At 46.9% G+C, this 22,703-nt stretch overlaps 1 protein-coding gene across 1 annotated transcript in view; it reads left to right on the top strand.

Moving 5' to 3' along the window:
* The window catches only part of CRIM1 (cysteine rich transmembrane BMP regulator 1 (chordin-like)), a 136,350-nt gene that overhangs the window by 90,533 nt on the left and 23,114 nt on the right, over positions 1–22,703 (top strand). Inside the window, exons 8-12 of the mRNA XM_015572572.1 lie at positions 5,569–5,697; positions 12,871–13,027; positions 15,640–15,761; positions 16,855–17,064; positions 21,039–21,254. Of these exons, the coding sequence (XP_015428058.1) occupies positions 5,569–5,697; positions 12,871–13,027; positions 15,640–15,761; positions 16,855–17,064; positions 21,039–21,254 (834 nt within the window). The remainder of the gene's footprint in view (positions 1–5,568; positions 5,698–12,870; positions 13,028–15,639; positions 15,762–16,854; positions 17,065–21,038; positions 21,255–22,703) is intronic.

The raw sequence follows: 22,703 nt of genomic DNA, 5'->3' as shown, positions 1-22,703 counted from the left end.
GCTGGTGGTGTCAAGGTAATGAGAAGAACCTTGTATGCAGTAATTCAAAACCAGAAGTCCAACGGGGCAATAGAAATGAGTGCGGGGTTAAAAGCATCTGTTAACATTTTTATTTAAGTTACACCTACCTGAAATAATACAGTGACTATATAAATTTAACACATTTTTAAATAACTGAAGGTCAAAATATATGTTTCTGTTCTGTTGTTGTCTCAGACATGTTAAGATATCCAATATGACAATAGGACCGACATTAAAACTTTAAAACCCGTTCTTAAAAAGTTGAACTTGAGTTTCAACTTCTTCCCTTTCTCCTTTTTGGAAAATTTTCCGTAAAATAAAATAAGAAGCAAGAAAGTAGAGAGCTTACTTAGATTTGTTTAACCCATTTATACCTCCTAAATAAACAAGTATATATTTTATGGTCCAAGTGCTATGGCCTCGGAATAAGAATAATGATTTTTGTTTTAACTTTATACTCTTGGCCATGTTAATTAGGATCACAGTGCCTTAATATCCCCATTGAGGAGATAAAATTCCTTGAGGAAATGCTTGAGCATCAATATGAAATATTGGTGGTGTTCTAGAAACGTAGCACCTGGCACGCTCTTAATCTTGAAAAATATGTTTTCCTGGGTACATTTTCACTGATCTGGGGGGTTTGTTGTGCTTCCTAGGAAATGAAAGAAATATTCCTTTATATAACCTTTATATAAATGTAAAATGATGAACCACTATGTGTTCATGTTGTTGCCTGTAATGACAGGCTTCCTCCCAGATTTGTTCCCTAAGACCTGGGACGACAATTGGTGCTGATCACCCGTGCTGATCACCCACGGGGGGGTGCTGTAAAAAGGACTCTGCTGGGCCCTGGGAGTTGCATAGAGTCCTTGAAAACCATTGGAGGAAACAGGTTGAGGAGAGTCTGGTTCCCACCCAGACTCAGGGTAGGATGGAGACTGGAGATATAGCGAACACCCATTTTTGTTCTTGTTGCTTCTGGGCTCAGAAACGTTTCTAGAATTCTTCACAGAGAAGCTGTTCCAGGGCTCCCCTTAGAGAGAGTTGTAGCCACAGACTGAATCCCTGCAGAGCCAGCCTCTCCCTGTGGAGGACTCAGCTGACTCAGCTCAAGAGGAGGTGGAATTTCAGGGAGATCCTGGAAGCAAGTGGAATTTCCCCTCACCTACTCCCGCCCTTGTGCAGGCGTCCCCTCGTCCTCCTAAGTGAGGACAGGCAAGACCAGTGTAAAGGGGGACAGTTTTCTTTGCTGCCGGCAGCAGGCCTCCCATACAGGGGGGATGCATCCATGTCTCCAAGAGTCTTATCCAGAATCTCGTTCAACTGATAATCACCCAACTCATCACTCGGTCTTTATAGAAAGGCATCTATTCTCTGGCATAGCATTTCAGTACCGTACCCCATGTAATAGAAGAGCAGCGAAATGTAGGATTTAAATGAAAATCTTCTGGTGCTTAGGCCGAGCCCAGTTGGGATAGTTTGCGTGTTCAGAGCACTGTTGCAGAGACTAGAGACAGTGTGGGATGATAACAGTTCCTGGTGCACAGCTTGCAGAGCGCTCTCACAGGCACGTCCTCCAGTTTCTTTCCGTAGCTGGGTTAGAAACAGGCGAACTGTGGCTCCGTGATTCTGGATTCTTTAAAATGAACTCCTCCCCTACCAAGATCTTCCTTGGATAGCAACTGTGCGAAGACTCTAGCCAGCTCTTGATCCTTACTCTTAAGGACTGTAAGCACAATGTTCATTTTTAAAGGCTCTAATTCAGGATGGGATCAAATGTGTCTCCGTTTGGCGTTCATTGACTGAAATAAGATCATGAATTTCAGGAGTTTCACGCCACTTCTTTCTTTAAAAAATTGCCCCCAAAAGTAATATGACCAGTTCTGAGGTTACATATTAATAGATGGGACTGAAAACAAACCCAGATCTGCTTATGATGATATCAGAGTTTTGCTAGAAAATTTATAGTTGCATATTTCTGTAATATTATTCTTAACTGATATCTAACATAGATACATGGCCTAACGGTAGGAAACGGAGCACTAAATCATCGAGAGACTGATGGAAGGAGGTAGACAGTAATGTATGACTTCAGATAAAGTGTTAGGAGACGTCTGCTGGCCCGCATACGTGTCTGTTACACGCCCACAGTGGCTGCAGTGACCTGGGGCGGTGGCCGGAGCACCCCTACATGTGGATCTCCCCCTCAGAGGCTTGTATAGTTTCTTCCAGCGTGTATTTGAAAAGGAAAGTGATACTTATTTGTTAAACATAATAACTGCAGGGTTCGAACGTTGTTTTTTAATTTAGACTTCTGTCTAGATTTACTCCATCACAGCGAGTGTTGTTGTGTTCAGCCTGATCGGTTGAAAGGAAATGGAATAGTTCCAGAGCAAATGGACGCTTTTCGTGAACACGTTTGTTGAGTTTTGAGGTTTTCTGTGAGTTTTGTTGAGTTTTTTCCTCTGTTTTAATATGAAATACGGAGGGAATTAGAATTTGAAATGCGTTTTCTTCCCAGTTGCTTCTGTGTCACGTGCATCATAAATGAATGAGGAAATATTAATTTTAGAGGCACTACATGGTTTTTGGCTTCTTGCATTCTATCACTTCTTCTGGGGCCCGGAAGACACCCAGTAGGAATTGTTTGACCTAAAATGTTTACAGGGCAGCATTGTAGGACCAGGGCCTACGCCACAGCCCTTCTATGTACGTTTTTTCATTTGTTAAACTGAGCAAAAGCTGTTATCCTGCATGTTGCAGGGAAAGACTGAAGGTGTTTCCTCTCCCGGAGAACCACGCTGCCGGACGCCTGGGACCGTGTACCCAGCCGACGTAGCTGCTTGGACAAAACGCGGCACTGTTCTCAATGTTGAGGTTCTGATCCTCAGGCAGCCAATTAATTTTTCCTTTTCTTTCTGGCCACAGATCATAGTCCTAATCCCATCCAGTCATCAGGATATGTGCCCCCAAATAGTACATACATCACTATTAACTCGCTTAACAAATCCCTGAACGTCACTCGAAGTAAAATTCCATACTGCCCTGCAGCTATTCTGAATTTTCAGTGTCAATGTAGTCTGCCCAAATACATATTTTCCTATAATACATTTTTGAAGGCAGAAGTTTCTCATAAAACCCAATGCCAGTAAAGAATACAAGGTTTTGGTGTCTGTGGATAAGCCATTTGCTACAGCACTGGACTTTCCAAGTCCACCCTCATCCTCACTCTAATGACTCTAGAACAGCGATTTCCAACCTTTTTCTCGTACGGCACACATAAAGTTACTGAAATTCTGCTGCATACCAAAAATAAATATTTTTTGTCCATCTGACCAAAAAAATAGGTATAATTTTGATTCATTGACACTGGGTGGCTATTGTTGTGCCAGCTGTTGTCATTATTTAATTTGACAATCTAAGGGGAAAGAGGTCCGTGCCCACGAGTAAATCGTGAGGTATTGCGTGTTTTAAAATACTGGGGGCGCGCCCATTGAAAAGCATTGCCCGAGGATGTCATCCTAACGCCTTCCTCAGTGGAATCGTCTGTGGTGTGGTATCTTTAAATGTGGTAGGTTCTCTGCTGTCATATTTGTGGTTAGAATAATTTTGACAAAACCTTGGAAGTCTTGTGGCTAAAGGCTAAAATAGAATCATTAGTTTGTGTGGCTAATAAGTGCAGTGATAAAAGAAAAAAACTACATGAGTTTCAAAACCAAAGGTGTTTATGGCACTTTTTAAGAGAAGGTAGGAAAGCAGTATTACTGTATTTAATCCACTAGTCTCCTAAAACTTGCCTAAACTGAAACTATCTTTTGATGTTTAAAGTTCTCTGTCATAATAAAGGATGCTTTCATCATTAAAGGAAATTAGAAAATTTACAGCATTGGGACGTTTACGTAAAATTTCAGGGAGCTGGTCTCCAAACTGCGCTCTGATAAAAACGGAGAATGTGCCGTGCCTTCTCCATACGAATTTCCAGTGGGAGGATGCTGAACAGAGCTTCTCTCTAAAAGTCATCGTTGCGACCTGTGGAGAGTTGAGTCACCGGCCCCTTTTAGACGACGGATGGGAATTTAGAACTCTTGATCGTAGCGGTAGCCGCTGGAACACTTATTTTGGTCTCCCTGCCATGGTAACGGGGGATGAAACTCGAGAAGACAGTGTGGACCAGTGGATAGAGTGTTGGGCAGGAGGTCGGGAACCTCTGTGCTGTTCTATTCCCAGCCTGCTCCTGGGTTGCTATGTAAACTTGGAGAAGCCAGTCACCCTCTCTGCAGCTCATATTTTCCACTTGTGAAAGCATAGGTAGAGACATTCTGTACTTAGCTCTTTAAAGAATATTGTGGGAACCAGCGTCCACTGAAGACGTTCAGAGTATCTTTGGGTTGAAAAGAGGCTCCATAAATATGCGAGTGTCTCTCTTCCGTTTGCCCGCACTCTCAGCACAGCCTGGCGCGACATAAACTGTCCCTCTCCCTGCACTGCGAAGCAGGGGCCAGTGCGGCGGGCTTTGTATTGCACAGAGGCCGAGAGCGTGCGAGCTTGGAGCTGGAATCGTGGGCTTGAGTCTTGGCTCCGCCACTTACTAACTCTGAGGCCTTGGGCAAGCCGGTGTACGGGATTTTCTCATCTGTGAAACGGGACCAGTGATGGCACCCATCTCATTGGAATGTGATGAAGCTCAAAGGCGTTGAATGAAGAGCGCGGGAAACATGATGTAGACACACAGTACACTGTATTCTTATTGCCCAGAACAATTCTTCATCGTGTATATGGCAGGGAAGGTAAAACATCGCCCCACCTTGTTTTTTTTCTATGTGTCTCTTCCCAGGTGGCTGCTTGTTCTTCTTTTCAAAGGCTTTGTGTCTCATTCTGTCACACGCATAAGCTGAGGCCCTAAATAGAAGCCCCTAGGCCCTGTTCCCCATGGTACCATCCATATTAGCTGAAGGACTGTCGCATGAAAGATGAAAGAAATCTAGATGTTTCAAGCTAGCCTCCAACATCTCTGAGTTACCGACTTGAAAAAAAAAGCTAACATTTCAGAAATGTTGCAAAATGGAAAGTGAGATCATTGACAGTTGGGAGCAGTGTCTTGATTATTATAAAAAAGTAAACTCCGAAAACATCAGGAAGAAGTAGAAGAGCAGTTAACAATTTAAATGGAGTCCACCTTACCCTCTCTTACCTGCTTCCCGTAGTGGTGACCCTCAGTGAAGTATTGTGTACCCAAAAATGCAGAAGTTGCTCAAACATAAAGAAATAGAGCTTTGGATTGTCAAAAATCTAAATTGAAAACCTTTTTCAGAGGTTAAAGACATGATGTTTTATTGAGTCGTACACTTGAAACCTGTATGATTTTTGTGAACCAGTATCACCTCTAGATTCCATTAAAAAAATGACTATGAAAGTGTAAAAGTTGAGGATTTGATGAAAATGGATTCGTTTTTTTTTGTAATTTACTGCACTGTGGAATTTCTAAGACTGAATAGCTTCTAAGAGATGATCATATTTCACTGACTTTTTCTCTCTTTTTATGATTAGAACCAACCTACATCACAATTGATCCACCAGCGTGCGGGGAGCCACCCAACTGCACCCTGACAGAGAAGGACTGCGTTTACGGTTTCAAGCTTGACCACAATGGCTGTCGAACTTGTCAGTGCAAAAGCAGTAAGTACACGGGAGGCAGGTTTTTGTTTTTTTCCGAGCCTCGTAGGATATTGTCAAAGCACATTATGTGATTGACTATCTTTTGCCGTCCATGACATCCTCTGAGCAACCTGAAAGAAGAAGAAAAAATTGTACTGAACACAGACAAATACACAGCCACGGGGGGCGAAATAGGAAGGCCAAGACGCTGCTTCTTTATTCTGTTTTTCATCTTCATTTCTCTGCCTTCTGATGCATCATGGGTACCACCCGCAGAGTCCTGAGTACGTCTTTCTAACCTCCCCGTTGCTCTCCCTCTAACGTCACCTTTCTGGGCCACCCAGGGACCAGGAGGTCACCCACACAGGGTGTCACACTCCGTGTGCGGTGGTCATGACCCTTAGGATGTGCTTCTCTGTGCGGTTCCAGCTCACTTCCACGTGGAGTCCAGCCACGTCCTCGAGCGAGACCTCTGACACCTGATAGAGTCTGTTACGTTTCCTCTGCACGCACAACCGATCGCCCTTCACGTTTCAAATGATTATGAATGCCCCTAATTCTACCAAAGTCAGTATCTTCAGTGCCCTCAGCCACTCCCCAGGCGATATCATTCCTAGAACTCCCTTAATCCTTTCCATCTTTTGACCCACTTAGAGTATGTCCTTGTCCTTATATAGGGTGTCCCAAAATTCACACAAGATTTGCAATTGAATTCATCAGCTGCTATTAGGTGGTTCTCATCTGCTCTGTATTTGAACATTTGGTGTGTGTTTTTTCTTTAATGACATAAATACAAGGCCACATTTGACAAGAAATTATCCTGAGAGTTTCAAACCATTTTCCAACTAGTTGGGATATTTTTTTACTCTTGGTCATCTGATCGAATACCTCAATGCCTCCAGCTTATATTAAATGAGCATCACATGTCCTCCTCCAAAACGCTGGACTAAAAATTATGTTGTACAGAATGAAGGGCAGGTTCCTGTCGCTCTAAAGACCTTCCTGCAAAACGACACCTCGCCTCCATCTCCGTGCGAAGGTCTTGAAACACGCGACCAGGATCTTGTCTGAAATCAGACCTGGTCCTGGAAGCATCCCTTTGCTGGAAACCCCATTTTAAACAGAAAATGAAGTCAGTGGGGCCTGGCTCCTCCTTCCTGAACCTACGCTGGCTCCTGGTGGCCAGGCCTTTCTCTTCTGTCACAAACCACACGTCTAACCATTCTTCCTGCAGAATGTCCCATTGTGAATGTCAGGCTCAGTTTCTGTCGTTTTAGAATCCTCTGCCTTTTCTGAACTGACCTTTGGGCTTCCTTCCCTCCATTCCCTCTGCTCTCTCCTAAACACAGACAACGCTTCCCTAATCAGCAGGTTCTCTGGGCCTTGGGGGATGATCCCCCCCCCCCCCCCCCAGAGACTTCGGATTCCTCAGTGCAGATGGAGGCTCACTTGACTTAGCCACTATCTCAGGCTTTCTGCCTCTTCTCTTTTACTGACCCATACTTTCCGATGTGAGGCTATTTTGATACTCGGATACAAAGTAGGAGTTGAATAATTCGGTTTTCTTAATTGCAAGTTGTCACTCTGTCAGCCTGGTGGAATTGACACTAAAACGGAGTTGATAGAACTGTGGTTGTGACTATGGTATTGCCATGTGTAAATTTCCCAGAAGCCTCCAGTCATCGGGGCCGTCCTGCAGTGTTTCTGCCCAGAGGAGGCAGTCGGGCACGCACCTCTCGGCCTTTGATAGCCAAACCCGATGCATTAGGGAGCTGCCTTGGCAGCTGTCTGTTTATGTAAATGGCCAACTTTGTTTTTTAACAAGAAGGTAATCAGCGATTGTGTGTGAAGCCTTTATATTTTAATCCTTCTTATCTCTCTTGAGCGACACATCCTTTCTGATCACATTTTTTTCTGAACTTTTTGAAGCCTAAAAATATAGATGTCATTGTGCTTAGTCACCCCACCTACCGCCTTCACCTGGGCTTTTCTGGCAGGAACGTTGTGTCCCCGGGGTCATGCTGACTGAGACCCGCCACTCCACAATGAGCCCTTTGTAGTGACGTCCAAAGAAGCAGCTTCTTTCTCCCAGTTGTCATCAAGGCCAGTCACCAGCATCTCTCTGGCTTTTTGTAAATTGAGGCCATTGGGAAGCTTCTGCTCTGCCTGCCTCGTGTCAGTGCCGCATGCTGGCTTCCTACGAGGAATATCTGCTCCTCCATTTCATTAAGGCGTGGGAAGACAGGTGTAAGGGAGACCGTTGCATCTTGTCTTTTCTGTTTGTTTGTTTGTTTGTTTGTTTTACATATACATCTTTACTAGCCACTCATTTTTTGCAAATTTTACCTATGTGTAAGGCTGTCTGTCTAGTCTTTCTTCCCTCTTCCCTCTCGATTCCTTTGCCTGGTATAGACAACACCTGCCGAGTTCTAGGTTCTGTGGTAGGTGCTCATGCCATAAAGATGATTAAACTGAAAGGCCTGCCCAAAGCAAAGAAATCAGTACCTGACACACTAATGAAATAGCATTTCAAGCCAAATTCTGTTAGGAGGACGCTTCAGCCCTGTGAGAATCCAGGCACTTGTTATATACCAGAGTACGGCAGCAGCTGGCTCCTCTCCCAGCCCACCCTCCAGCTCGGGGCTCGGGGCTCGGGGCACGGCAGGTGTTGGTTTGTGAATGAGCAGGAGCCATTAGAAGTAGGGATGCCACTGGGCATCTTTATGTCTGTGGACTCGCCGTGCTCACCACGAATTCATTTCATCGCACTGGGAGTCTCGACCTGGATTAGTCTTTTGCCATCTCACTGCCACCGTCCATTTACCTAAAAATATAACTAAATACCACGTGGAATTTGCCGGTCTGACCTTAGTGTCAGAAGTCTAGTCCTAGAGCATTCTGCCCCCTCCCCTCCCAGCAGCAATCCTGATTATTCGACATGTTTGCAAGCCACACCTTTGGGAGGTGAGTCAGGTTTAACCGTATGCCAGGTCCGTGGCTGTCAGATTCTTGTGGTTGTGTGCACCCCGCGCTCCCCCAGGCTCTGGCCTCTGAGTGATCGCAGCAAGTGGCCTTCCTTACTTCCCCGGGCCTCTGCCCTCCCTCTCTGTGAAGGGCAAGTAATCATACCTAACTAGTGGGTTATTCTGAGGACTGAGGGAAGGCATGCAGTGCTAGCGTCACTCACCGAGACGGCACTTGTTTCCTCGCCTGGAGCTGTTTTAGAGCGTCCATTTCTGAGTCAGCCCAAGCAAGCTGACGTGGACAGCCCCCAGCTTCCCCCCTTTGTTCCAGCACCAGCCTGCCTCCGGTCCTTCCTGTCTCCGGACACTCACACACAGCTTTCCGTGTAAACCCTCGAATATTCTCCTTCCCTTACCCAGTTTTAGGAAAAAAGGAAGTTTCTTGTCGTGAAGGGTGGCATGAGTGTGTCCTTTTTCCCTTTGCAGCCGCCTGATTAGTAATGATTTTGTGTAAATGTCTCCCACATGTGATTTTTCTGCATCCCACCACAAGCCTGTTCATGTGCAAGGGTCCTAACCATAGATGCCTGAGCTTTCTGTTAGGGATCATGCCTGTGTCTATAGGCCTCTGGCATCAAGGTTTCCCAGAGTAAGAGGAGCACCGAGTAAATACTTCTGTCCTGTTCAGTGGTTTGTTGTTCACTCATGCATTTTTTTCTTCCATTCAGCTCGCATATCAAGCATGTTACAGACAATTACTTCTAAGATTGAAACCAAACCCCAGTAGAAACATGTCCTTCCGAGTCCACGGCAGGGATGGCAGAGGATCCTTTCCTTTGGACCGCTAACAAACGCCCCTCTTTTCACACCGCTAAGCGAAGTCGTGCATCGAGTGCACACAGAGAAATTCACCCTGACTCATGCTCTCAAGGACATATTTAAAATGAAGAGAAATGGGGTGGGAAATATTTAGGAAAGTTCAGTGGCAACAAACATTAGATCATTTGGATAAGCTACTAATAACAGTATTGGTGAGACTATCAATAACACTTTTTTAACTAGAAATGTTCATTGCTGTCAGCTTCAGCTCGCTAGATGAACTTTATGCACAGGTGATATCTGTGTGAATCAAATGCCATTCATCTTTTGGCATCTTATTTTCTGCATCTTCAAATCAAGTGGATTTGGCTGGAATATTTACAACTTCTCCACTTTTGACATGCTGTAATTCTAGGAATTCATAATGCTTTTAGTCTAGAAACGGATGCAAACCTAGAAAATGAATGGTGGTAGCAGGGAGGAAAAGCCTTCATATTTTTTATGGCTTATGTATCTGAATCAGGCATCTACAGAAGGTTGCAGCATCCAGTATTAGGGAGGCGGGCTCCCCGTGTTTATTGAGTTTAACTGAGCAACCACTTAGGGTCACAGAGATGGAGCCCCATTGACAGTGGTGCATTTCTTTAATAGTTTCAGGAACTTTCTGTCGCACTTAATGGATCTGGCAGGTTGATGGGAATTGCCGGTGCCCAGGGCGAGGTAGGTAGCAGAGGAGTGTAGCGAACCTGGGGGCGCCGTCACCTTGTGCCCTCGTGTGAGTTACAAGGTGTTCACTGAGAATAAAGTGGGGCCGCATCTTGGCCCTGGGAGCAGACATCTCTTTTTCTCCAGAGTAAACAGAGAGTTTATTATGTAGCTGCTATCGACCAGCCATACGCACAGGCCCTGTACTTGGCCATGATTTGTAACTTTCCCCTCAATGCCGATCTCCCAAACATTTATAGATCACAGTGAAGTCATATAATGCTGAAAAATTATGACCACGAAGCCACCATTCTTTGTGGGGTCGCCTCACGTGAGGCACTAAAGCTTTTCAGATAGACTTATAAACCCCCACCCATCTATGAATAAGACCTTTCTCATCTCTTTCTTCTGCTCTTTATGTAAATGTTTGCCTCGATGGGATATTTCTCTTTTTAAAAGTCCATAATTACATGGATCTAGGACTGCCTTCCAGGCCGTCTTTAATGTTCTGAGTCTCTGAGCTAGAAAGGTGGCATTTTGAGATATTTAACAAGTGCCAGTATTTTTGGAAAATTTCCAATACTATTAAAGTAAGTTTTTTCATTCTGTTATTTTTTCTGTGACTATGGCCAGCCTGGATGAGAGTGGAGGAGTAAATAGCAAGGACATTAATTGATGGGTCCCTTCTGCAAATACATGCTGAACACTCGCTCCACGCTGCACACCAGGCCAGCACCTGGGCTGTGTAAATAAGGGAAATAGGTCCCTATCCGCCAGCCCCTTCCGTGGGGAGCAGACCGCAGAGTCTGCTGCCCACTTGTGCTTAAGGAGCAGCCATTGCTTGAAATTCTCTCCCATTGCAAAGCAGAAGTGGTTAAAGTCAGAATTAGTTTTTATCAAATGTTTTTTAACTTGTCGATGCAACAGTTTTCTTTAAGAGTGAAACCCATTCTAGATTAGGGTCTATAGAAAAACTCCTCTTCTAAAGGACTAGAAAAATAAAGGCACAGAGGTGATCAGACTCCAAAGTTTCAAGGAATTGAATGCCCAGGGATGTTGGCTCTGGGAAGTTCTCAAGTGCTTTTAACTCGTCCAGTTCCCAATATAATCACCTTGGTGTTCTGGCAGCAAAATGCTTGTAATGGAAACATGGGCTCACAACGTGGGTCTTGGTGTCAGAGAAAGACGTGTGGCTGTGAGGTCTTCTCCCTCCGTCTCCGTTCCCTACCTACGGGAATGAACAAGGGTTGAAAAATGATGGCCTTTCAGGTTATATAATTACAGATTTTTAAGGGAGGCATTTAAAATGTGGCTTTTAAGGATGCAAATTAGTAATTAGTTCTTTCACAGTGTAATACAGACCCACGAGGTTGTATTAAGCACATGTAACGAAAGGTTTATGATCGTGACAAAGTAGAAAATTATACCATAAATCACATTTTCCTTTTTAAAAGATAGCAAATTAAACACGTGTGTATCGCCAGCTAAGATTCATGAAAGATGCTTTCTTAAAACACTTACGTAAAAACATGAGCTCATTTCACCTATTAATTGTAGTTAAGGTTTAATTTTAGATTAGAAGATTTGTGAGTGGAAGGGACTAATGTGCTCTGTTTTTCCCAATAGTATGTGCATTATTTATAATATTTAGGCTTAAAGGATGTCCAAAAAAAATAAAGATTAATGTATTATTTCAACGATAAATCGTCTCTGCTTCCCATCTTACTAACCCATGCAGAACAATAATCAGACATCCCCAGACGCTTGCCACGACTCAGATTCCCCAGTTAATTCAGACAGGCCTCAGCGTGCTTTCGTTCCATCACCAAAGCATGCTTCCTTTACCTTCACCTTTGTATTCTCCGTATTATGCTGTTAATCCTTATATCATATCTTTTACGGTCTTTTTAGAAGTCTTAAGCTAATATCTGTAGTCGTTTCTTCTGCTAATCACCATTGCTTCCCCCCCACACACACTTCTAAACCAATAAGTTAAAACTAATAGGAGACACTTCGAACATTTCAGACAGTGCAGTTAAACCTTAATCTAGATATTCCTTTGGCACACGGCTGTTTTAGTCATTTAACTAAGTATATCCAAATACCTGCATGTGCATCAGTAGTGGAGAAAAACAACTAAGTGAAATATTTTGTCATATTGTAAAGAAAAGGGTAAGAAAGCCTTTACTCTTCATTCTATAATAAGCAGGATTATGTGATAACTTGTCAGGGTAAATATGTGTGAACATTTAAGAATGTACGTTATGATGGTCAGACAGTAGCAACAAAATCTATAATGAAGTTTTGGGTGTAAGTTGCTAATCCTCACATTTGACCAGCAAATGGTAATCAGTAGTGTGAGATGATTAATAAGATCAAATTTCATGAAAAAATTTGCTCAGGTGTTTTCCGCACGGCAAACAGGATTCACCAGCCTGTTCTTCAGCGCCCGGTTAGGATATACTTCAGAAATCCGGCTTTCAGGGTGGGGCTTCATTTTGCATATATTAGTACCAGAGCGTGGGATTGTGTGGTGATAACCATAGCACAGCACACTCTGTGGATCGCAGCCCTTCCTGATGCTGTGGCGGAGCGGAGACTGTGTGTGGAGGGGTGTGTGTGGAGGGCGGGAAGGCAGGGGAGTGGCCGGCGGCCCCGTGCTCTGCCCAGTCCTCTTTGGAAGCAACCCCCTGTCGTGTCTCCGCAGGGGAGGAGCTGTGCTGGGGCCTCCTGCGAGGCTGCACCTTGGACTGCCCCTTCGGCTTCCTGACGGACACCCACAGCTGCGAGATCTGTCGGTGCCGCCCCCGGCCCAAGAAGTGCAGGCCCACCACCTGCGACAAGAGCTGTCCGTTTGGATACCTGTACGTATTTCCGACTGCGGAAATTGTGTGTAACTTGGTGAAGCGCCTGTGCGTACCTGTGTTTGTCAGCTGTTGTGTGTGTTTGCGACTGAATCGCTGTGGACCGCATCCAGAACGTCCGTGCTGGTTTTGTCAGGTGGATCAGGAAGGCGGGCTAGCCTGGGGCCGCCCCAGATGAGAGTCAAGTTCACTCTTCCCTTTCATGAAGGTGTCCTTGTGAGGACACTGCCCGGGGGCTGTTACGGGCGACCTGTCCATGGCAGGGCCCTTGGACACGCAGGGGTGGGAGGGCCGTGAGTCCCAGGGCTGGACAGGTGCATGTACCTTTCACAGGTGTCCCGGGGACTCAGTTGTTTAACCCATTCTGGAGGTCGGCTGGCAGGAACCCATCTGCAGGACCCAGCACCCGCACCGGCCATGCCTCCGTGTCTGACCTTGGTACTAGTCTACAGTTCATAATGGCTTTTCTCTTTATATCGCAGTAGATTTTGTGAATTTTCTTGAACATGAGGATCGTGACTCTCATTTTCAAATACTTTTGAGTGAGCCAAACCCCGTGAAATCAGCTTATTCCAGGGCAGGGGACATAGACACATTTGTTCTCTAGTGTCTGTCTTGGCATCTATTTCTCTGCCTTTATATCAAGTTGGTCCCTTTAAAAGTTTCCTTTCAGAATGTTACCTTATCATCTTTCCTTGGTTCCCTTCTGCTTAGTCTTTCTCCCTTTTCAATTTGATATATTTATACAACACTACCTCTCAGGGACTTAGCGCCTTCATATCTTGCCCATCTTATTAACGTCATCATTTTTATTATTCTTCTTGGAAATTCTGGCTTGGCAAGGAGGTGAGGCATCTTAATTCTAAATTTAATTGCATGAGTTGGGAACACTATTCTTAAAAATTCCCCAAGTAAACTCATCATCATTGTTCTTAATCCTAAAGTATGAATCTGATACCAATAATAGTCAAGGTATTTCTTAGCTTCGCTGCTAATGTAGAGTAGAGCATTGTTATCATAGTTGCTGCAGCCACTTGGTGCAGGGTTATGAGTTCAGGGTCAAGGCTGCGCTCGAGTCGAGCCTTCAGCCTAGAGGATTAGAGACGTCCCTTTGTCTTCCTGTCGGTCAGCACATCTGGGAGGACCAAGTTGACCACCGTGGACGATGACTATCCCTTCAGCCAGAACAGTAGCTGTTTCACTAGGGCAGCCTCTGAAGGGAAACGGTGCCAGAGACCACAGGGGAGTGTTAGGATGAGGGCAGCATTGGTGCTGGTATACACCTGCCTGGTGATCACTCCTGCATGTTAGTGCTTGCAGAACGGAGGAGGGATGAGCCAGGAGCCGGCAGTGGATGAATAAGTGAGTGAGCAAACAAATCAGTTAAAGCCTTGGCAGGCCTTGAAAATGACACCGTATATGACATGAATATGAATAATTCATTTAATTCGTTGTCCTCACTGTGTGAAAGTAAACAAGTAGACCATTTTGCCCAGTAAATCGCATTTTAATTGTCCCTTGAGGAGTGGTAAGCTGTAGGGGTTTTCCCATAGGGCTGTCTTGTAGAGCCCCTTACATGGCCCAAGATGAGAAAGAATGGGGTGTTTTTTTTTTTTTTTCTTTTTAAGTTGAACACCACTTCTGCCACTTAGGGCTAATTGGGATGAGCCCCGAGGGTGTAAATAGGATAACTCCTTCTGTAGATGAGATGTTGGGCCTGAGAGAGGATGCCGCCTGCAGCCAGTGGCCAGAAGGCAGAGTGGGTGAGCTCCTTCTGGAACAGGCAGTATCCTTCTCGTTTTCAGAAAAAAAAAAAAGAAAGAAAGAAAGGTATCATTGGTGAGAATTATTTGCCCAGAAAACTCTCCACTTAAACTCTGTGATAATATTGATAAGCATATACTCATTTATTTAATATCATCTTTCCAGTCAGCACAGACTTAGGCACTCTAGCTTATTAAAGGGGGAAAACGTTCCTCAACCTTTTCCTTTGCCCCACATGCCTCTGCCATACCCCCGGGCGGCACCTGTTCCCGTGGGTGCTCTTTCCTAAGAGCAGCTCCTGGACACTGACTGTGGAGTCTCTCAGGGCTCTTACTGCCAGTCAGCATGTATCACATCCCAGCTCCATGGATCCTTCATACCTTCCGCCTCCCATAAGTATCCATAAGTAGATCTCTCGTTACCATTTTGCTGCAACTTCTCAGGGACTGTGGTCATGGATAGGAAGCCTGTGGCCCTTGCCAAAGAAGGACCTCTGCCCCCACCACTGTCCTCCAACCCTGACTGACAGTGTATCCCTTGCCATGCTGGTCACGGAGTTGCACATTGACCCTGTGTCGCTGTGGTGCCACTGCTCCTGATGAGATGGACAGCCCTGTGATTGGGGTTCTGACATTGACGTCCCAGAAGCACATGCGTGCCTGAGCCTGGGTGGGAGTGGTTGCGGCCACGGGGAGCTCATCACACACCACTCCAGGAGCTTTCGGGAGCAAAAGTCAGGTCCTCCTGCTTAGTAATGATCTCGCGTCCCTGGCCCTCGGTCTGAGTGCTTGGGCATCACTCCAGACTTTGGGATGTTTCTGACCTCTGACAAAATTTTAATTACTCAGGAAGAATAAGCACGGCTGTGACATCTGTCGCTGCAGGAAGTGCCCAGAGCTCCTGTGCAATAAAACCTGTCTCTTGGGTTTCCAGAACGACAGCCATGGCTGTCTTACCTGCAGGTGCAGAGGTAGGTGTGACCACGTGACCCCTCCCTCCTCAGCGGCCAGGGGCTCGGCAGCCAGGGCCAGGAGGGCGTCGTGTCAATGACACAGCCTCCGTGATTGCTGTCTATTCAGACACAGATGTCCCTCTCTGTGGGACCTGCCCTTTTCCTGTCACCTTAACAGAGGGAAAGCTCACAATAGAATTTAAAGCAAGCACAGAGGGCAGGCCCACCGACCAAGGTGACCACTGCTCAGCCCTTCAGGTTGACTTGTCCCAGAGCTTCAGCCTGAAGCACCTTGATCTTGACCTCCATAGTCTCCCTCCGTCCGCAGTGGATGGATACAGTTGAGACAGCAAAGATCCCTTTTCAGACCCCCTCAGGTGGGTGTGACTGAACAGTCCCCTTATTGTTTCCATGAGAATTTGGACGTCTGCCGGCCTGCCGTGACTACAGGCGAGAATCACGGGACCTTTGGTCAGGGGCTCCCTCCCACCCCAGGGCCGGTCCTAAGCCACTGAGCATCGCCTAGGCACCGTTCCCGCCCTCCGCCAGCTCCAGCCCCCTGCCCGCCCCACACTGCGGTTTAGTTGTCAGCATGATCCACAGATGAAGCAATAAAAGATCCCTCCATTCTGTTTTTTCAAAGTTGGACAGTTACCACCTTAATGGTGTTTTTAGGGGTCAGAGTAAACAAAAATCCAATCCCTGCTTTAACTCTGCTGCTGACCAAAACCGCGCCAGCTGCCAGGGGCCCGGGATTCCCCCACTGGGTGACTTCTTGAGCGATTATTCTGCAGGTATTAAACATGTGGGCAGCATTTGCTGTGAAATCAATGCTTGTTTGTTGTATAAAAAATGAGGAAGTTGAATGAAAGAAGTAAAACCCACCTGTAATCCCACAAATAGGACAGAAATATACTTTCAGGGTTTTTGTTGTGTTTTTTTTTTCAAAATTGCAAGCATGTTCACTGAAACTCTTTTCCTGAGTAAACTGTCCTTGTAGACGGTTGTTGGGTGGCTGGGCAGCTGGGCAGCATTCCCTGCGAGGACGCTGCGGGCAGTTTGCCCTGTGTGGTCGCCGCGTCCTTACCGAGGCTGCCTTGTGTCCGTGCAGAGGTCCCCGCCTCACCCACCTCACCTGCCCTGTCCGGCACGTGCCTGTCCATGGACGGCCATCACCATAAGAACGAGGAGAGCTGGCACGACGGGTGCCGGGAATGCTACTGCCACAACGGCCGGGAGATGTGCGCGCTCATCACCTGCCCGGTGCCCGCCTGCGGCAGCCCCACCATCCGCCCGGGACAGTGCTGCCCGTCGTGCTCAGGTAAAAGCCGGCTGCCCAGCGGGTCTCATCACATCTGTGCGGGGCGTGGGGGTCGGGGGAGATGCAGGGCACAGGGCACAGCCTGGAGCACAGGTCAGCGCTCCGTGGTTCTGGTCAACCAGAGACACAGGGTCAGCGGGTGCTGTAAACGCTCAGCCAGAGGCCGGAGAAGAGTCTAAAGCTCTCACTCCCCTCTCTTATTTTTGAATGGCTCCCTCAATTATATTGGTCTTTGAACTACATTTGTGTAAAGGCTGTGGGCCTATGCACTTCTTCAATTCCAGCTCTCTTCATTTTAAGGCTGAAGTCTTAGTTAATTGGAAGAGATTGGTGTTAATTGTGTTCCATAAAAGCTTGTTATTTACAAAAGTAATATTGGAGATGGAGAGGATTATTAAAGTCCACAGCTATTGCTCTTTTTTAAAATAATGGATTTGGGGGCGGGGGGGGAATAAATTAATGGATATGTGGCATGCTTGCCAAGTGGAGAAATTCAGAGTGACCGCACATCCAGGACATTTAAAGTCATAGTAACGCTCATCAAGATGAGTTAGCCGGAGAGCAGAAGGGATTCTGACTCCTGGGGTCCGGATTACGGTTGTCAGCACCAGTCATCATTACCATCATGCTTCACCTCATGCCTTTTGTCCAAAGAGCTCAAGACAGTCTTCTGTTCATTATTTCTTCCCCAGTGCAGGCCGCTTGGAGTTAGGGGAAAACACACGTAGCTGGTTTTCACTTGTCAGACAGACACAGAAAGATGAACTCTCTCACTCAGAGTGAGACTGTCAGTCGGGAGGAAGGCAGGGAGAAGGGAAGGCTCCCTCGAGCATCAGGTTTCTCTTAAAGTTAAAAAGTACTTGTCAGCTTTCGGAGTCGTGGCCATTTTCCCTCTGGTCAGCCCTGGTCCGGTGTCTGCCTGTGGGTAAGTCTGTAGTCGGGAACCCGGGCCTGGTCCATGCAGCAAGGCAGGCCCAGCCTGGAGGGAGGTGGTGCACTCTGCCAGGTGCACCTGCCCTAGTGCCCTGGAGGCGGGCGGAGGGGGACACCTGCCTCTCTTGGAGCTCTGAGATCCTGCACACACACACACACACACACACACACACTTCCCGTGCAAGCAGCCCTCCTGCCCCCAGAAAGGACCAGGCTGCACTGTTCGGTTGATGTATTTCCCCCGTAGCTCAGTCAGGTGTGCTCTGTCCCAAAACTATTTCCTTCTACACGTGCTCCGCTAGTCAAATAGGGAAGAACCACCAAGAATCCACTGCAACAGAAGGTCAATGAGCAATTTGGTGAAACAAAACTCTGTGTTGACTCTGGGGAAGGAAAAATACCTTCCAGTGAAGACCCCTTGCTTTCATTAGAGGCAGGAGTGTGTGGTGTGCGGGCCGCGCCAGGGCCTCTGCTGGACACACACCCAGCGAGTCCGACTGTGCGAATGCAGGCAGTCTGAGGACAGATGTTCGGCTAGAACAGAAAGTTAGTGGGACCAGAGCTGGTTTTCTCTGTCACAGAGATCTTCAAAGTGCTAACACACACCAACTGGACACACACCCAGCGAGTCCGACTGTGCGAATGCAGGCAGTCTGAGGACAGATGTTCGGCTAGAACAGAAAGTTAGTGGGACCAGAGCTGGTTTTCTCCCTGTCACAGAGATATTCAAAGTGCTAATGCAAACACACACCACGTTACTGTGGGTGCCTGTATAAAAACACATGCACATTGACATACAGGGGTGGGTAGGCATTTGTTTACATAACACAGATCAATAACGCAATAATTAATACACGCATAAACCCTCGCATGCTCACAACTGTAGACCTGCTTTTGCCCACCCCTGTCTATGGATGCATAGGTATATTTTTCCCAAGTGTCTTCACCCTAGTGGATTGCCACATACGGATTCTCACTAGAGATCCCAGAATGGTTGGCTGCCTTCATGGTCTCCTCCTTCAAAGAATATTTTCTTCCCTCGTCCATTCCAGGATCGGCTTTTTTTCTTTTCTTTCTGGGCTACGTGAGCAGTCCCAAAGCCTTCTGATGGAAGCCTTACCCAATGATACTGTTTCTTGGTTATTGTTTTCTTTCTCACCTTTACCTTACAGTTCCTCCTTCGGCTCCATCTCTGTGGCCACTCACATCTGTGCCTCGAGGTACATACTACATACACAGATCTGAGGGATACATAGTACATACACTAATCTGAGGGATACAGAGTACATACACTGATCTGAGGGATACAGAGTACATACACAGACCTGAGGGATACAGAGTACATACACTGATCTGAGGGATACAGAGTACATACACAGATCTGAGGGAGTTATTAGCACATGAGACGAGAGGACAGCCTTCTTCCAGCATCAGTCTTAGTGCTTTTGGAACAGTGTTCCGTTTTCTCTGTAAACCCCGAGAAAGGCCCTTTGTCCTCTGGCCCCAGGTCAGTTTTCATTCTTGCCTTCCTCTCTCCTTATTATGAGCTCCAGTGGCTTAGGAATATAAGCCTGGGCTGCAGGCAGGTTTCTGTTCCACGTCCGCTCAGTCAGAGTTCCAGTCTTGCCAGTTCCCTTGAGATGGAGCTGAGTGGAGAGTGACCTCTCCAACTGGAGCTCAGTCCCCGCCACGTATCTCATCAGCGTGGACTCTCGTGCTGGCCGCCCCTCTGAAAATGACAGCCTGTGAGCTCTGGGGTGATTCAGCTCCGAGCATCTGCACAGACAGGGCGTTCTCCTGGGCCCGGCCTCCGCTGAGCTCCAGGCGTGAGCTCGCCCTGCGTCTCCAGACTGCCTCTCAGCGGGGTTCAGCGGGGTTCGACACTGTCAACACCTCCTTGAAATGCTTGTTGTATTTGGATTACACAAAGATGGCTCATGTCTTCACACTTCTCATTCCCTCAGCACAACCTCGAGGCAACTCCCAGAACCTCCTAGGTATTTGCAGTGTTAAATTCCCTCTCTGTCATTATCACCTCATCAAGGGGTCAGAACCACCTCTCCTCCCGGGAAAGAAAGCGGAGTTATCACCGGCCTCTGAGCATTTTCCTCTCCTGATGATGCTATTCCCCCCAAAGTGTTTATTCTCAGGTGAGAGTTTCCAGACCATTGACGCTGCAGAACACTCCTGCTCAGTTGCTGGCAGTGGATCGAGGCCGGGGCGTGGCCAGCTCAGCAGCAGGATGCATTTCCAAGCCCCGGAGTGCTTGGGGTCCGAGGGACAATGGAGAGGACGGAGCAGTTGGAAATTATGTTTAACCTGGAGGCCTACCCAGGATCCAGACGTAGGCTTAGGTCCCGACCCCTTGTCTGCCCTGAACACTCTGAGCCCTCAGCTTCCCCACAAGGTCGATGTAAAGAAGTGAAATAACACATGTAGAGAGAGCACGTTGCATGGCAATTGGACCACAGCAAGCATTCAGGGCATAAAAAAACATCTTCAGTCTAGGCAGTCCTGCACATCCACAGAGCTCCCCTGAGGCTCTCGTTCTTTTTCCTGTGGTCGGAGTTCGCTCCTGTAATTTAATGCTCCTGTTGGATTCCCTCGTTGTTGTTGTTAATTTTTTTTTAACTTATTGATTTGAGAGGGAGAGAGTGAGAGAGAACCACCGATTTGTTCCCCTTATGTCTGTTATGCATTCATTGGTTGCTTCTTACATGTGCCCTGACGGAGATCGAACCCGCAACCTTGACGTATTCGGACGACACTCTAACCAACTGAGCTTCCCTGCCAGGGCCGGTCATGATTTTTAAGCTCAGGCCACTTGAATCTCACTTCCTAAAACTGCCTCTTCTGCTGTCGCCTTGTGTTTATTGCTGTGCAAGGACTGTGCCCTTCACTCTTCTCCTGAGAAGAGCAGAGGGAGGTATTTCGCCGTCAGTTCATCCTCTGCCCTTGGAGCAGGCGGCACCAGGCTCCTCGGGCGTCGGGATGGCTGCTGACGGATAACGTCTTGTGCTTGGATGCTGTGTCCTTCCCAGATGACCTTGTGGAGCAGAAGCCGGAGCTCAGCGCCCCCTCCATTTGCCACGCCCCTGGAGGAGAGTACTTTGTGGAAGGAGAAACGTGGAACATAGACTCCTGTACTCAGTGCACCTGCCACAGCGGGCGGGTGATGTGTGAGACCGAGGTGTGCCCGCCGCTGCTCTGCCAGAACCCCTCGCGGACCCAGGACTCCTGCTGCCCACAGTGTACAGGTAACGGCGCAGGGCCCCGGGACGCGCGGGGCGGGAAGGCTGCGGCTCAGGCGTTGTCACTGTGCAGGGCCAGCAGGCTGAGCCCCGCATGTGAGGGTCCCAAAGCCATCACCTGTAACTCAGGCACGAACACTTGGCGGCCTGCTCTCTAAAGTCATCCCTCTAACTCTAATGAACAAAGTACACTGATGAACAGAAAAGATCCAGAGACATGGACGCATCCAACAGACTGACGAATTTCAGAGGGAAGGGGTGGGGAGAGATTAACCAATGACCTTTCGTGCATATATGCATAGCCCATGGACACAGACAATAGTGCGGTGAAGGCCTGGGGAAGGGTGGGGATGGGGAGGAGGAGCTTCAACAATAAAGGTAAATTTTAAATAAATAAATCCATCCCCTCCATAGACCACATATTTATGAGTTCAATATGCCTTGTACCTGAGGTGACTTAGAAACAATCGCCTCCCCCACCCCCCCCCGTTCATTCTACATCACAGACGCAGGAGCTAGTCCTGTCGCACCAGTTATTCCAAATGATTTCACTAATGTGAAAAGCCATCTCCGTCTTTAACAAATGGAAAGAGCAGATATTGATGAATAATATCAATAAAATTCTCTGAAGTGTGTAAGGGTGGGGAGGGTACTTTGAGAATGTTGAGCAGGGCAATCACTGAAATACACAATGCTCGCCCCTCCCACCTGTGATGATTAATAACTTAAGCTCCAAAAGAATTAAATGACTGGCACGGCTTGTGCAAAGAGTAATATTGTTTTCTCCTCGTTCTCAGATAATCTGGCCTTAGCAGGTAAATTGATGGTCCTGGAACAAATGTAATCAGGTTTTATCAGGATTTTAAACATAAGTTACTGGTTTGTAACCAGAGTAGCACTTTAGTTACACTAGAATGTATGGCTATTTTCCAAATTAATACTAGAATATATGATTTTTTCCCCAAAAGATATTTAATTTGTATAAATAAAATTACCAAGCTGACAGCTCACTAGTTTTATTTTGTTGTTGCTTTATCTTTTATCTTTTCAACTTACATCAGTAACCATTTGCCTTCTAAATGTATATTCTTAGGGCATTTCTGCACAGTAAAACATCAACCCTTGCATTTTGCTACTTTTTTTACATTGGATCATCTGGTGGGCCGGCCGGAATCCAGTGTCCTTCCTGTCTGCCCCCCGGCCAGCCAGGGTTCACGTTGATGCTCTGTTTGAATTGCCTCGGGTGGACTTACAGGAATAGCCACACACGCACTGTTGTCGGCACGCACTGCTGCCGCGGTGTGACCGTCTTGGTACACAGTCTTCCGTGCAGTTAGCCGCCGTGGTCATCTGAGAAGCTTAGTGGGTGCAGCATCCTTTCTGGTATAAGAAGGAGTTCATATGTACTCCATTGTTGGGGTATGTATGGCCCAGTCCCTCCCATGCTTCTACCGA

Source organism: Myotis davidii, unplaced genomic scaffold (assembly GCF_000327345.1).
Source record: "Myotis davidii unplaced genomic scaffold, ASM32734v1 scaffold1149, whole genome shotgun sequence".
Classification (NCBI taxonomy): domain Eukaryota; kingdom Metazoa; phylum Chordata; class Mammalia; order Chiroptera; family Vespertilionidae; genus Myotis; species Myotis davidii.
Note: the sequence above shows the minus strand (reverse complement) of the source record. Positions and strands in the feature narration are given on the sequence as shown.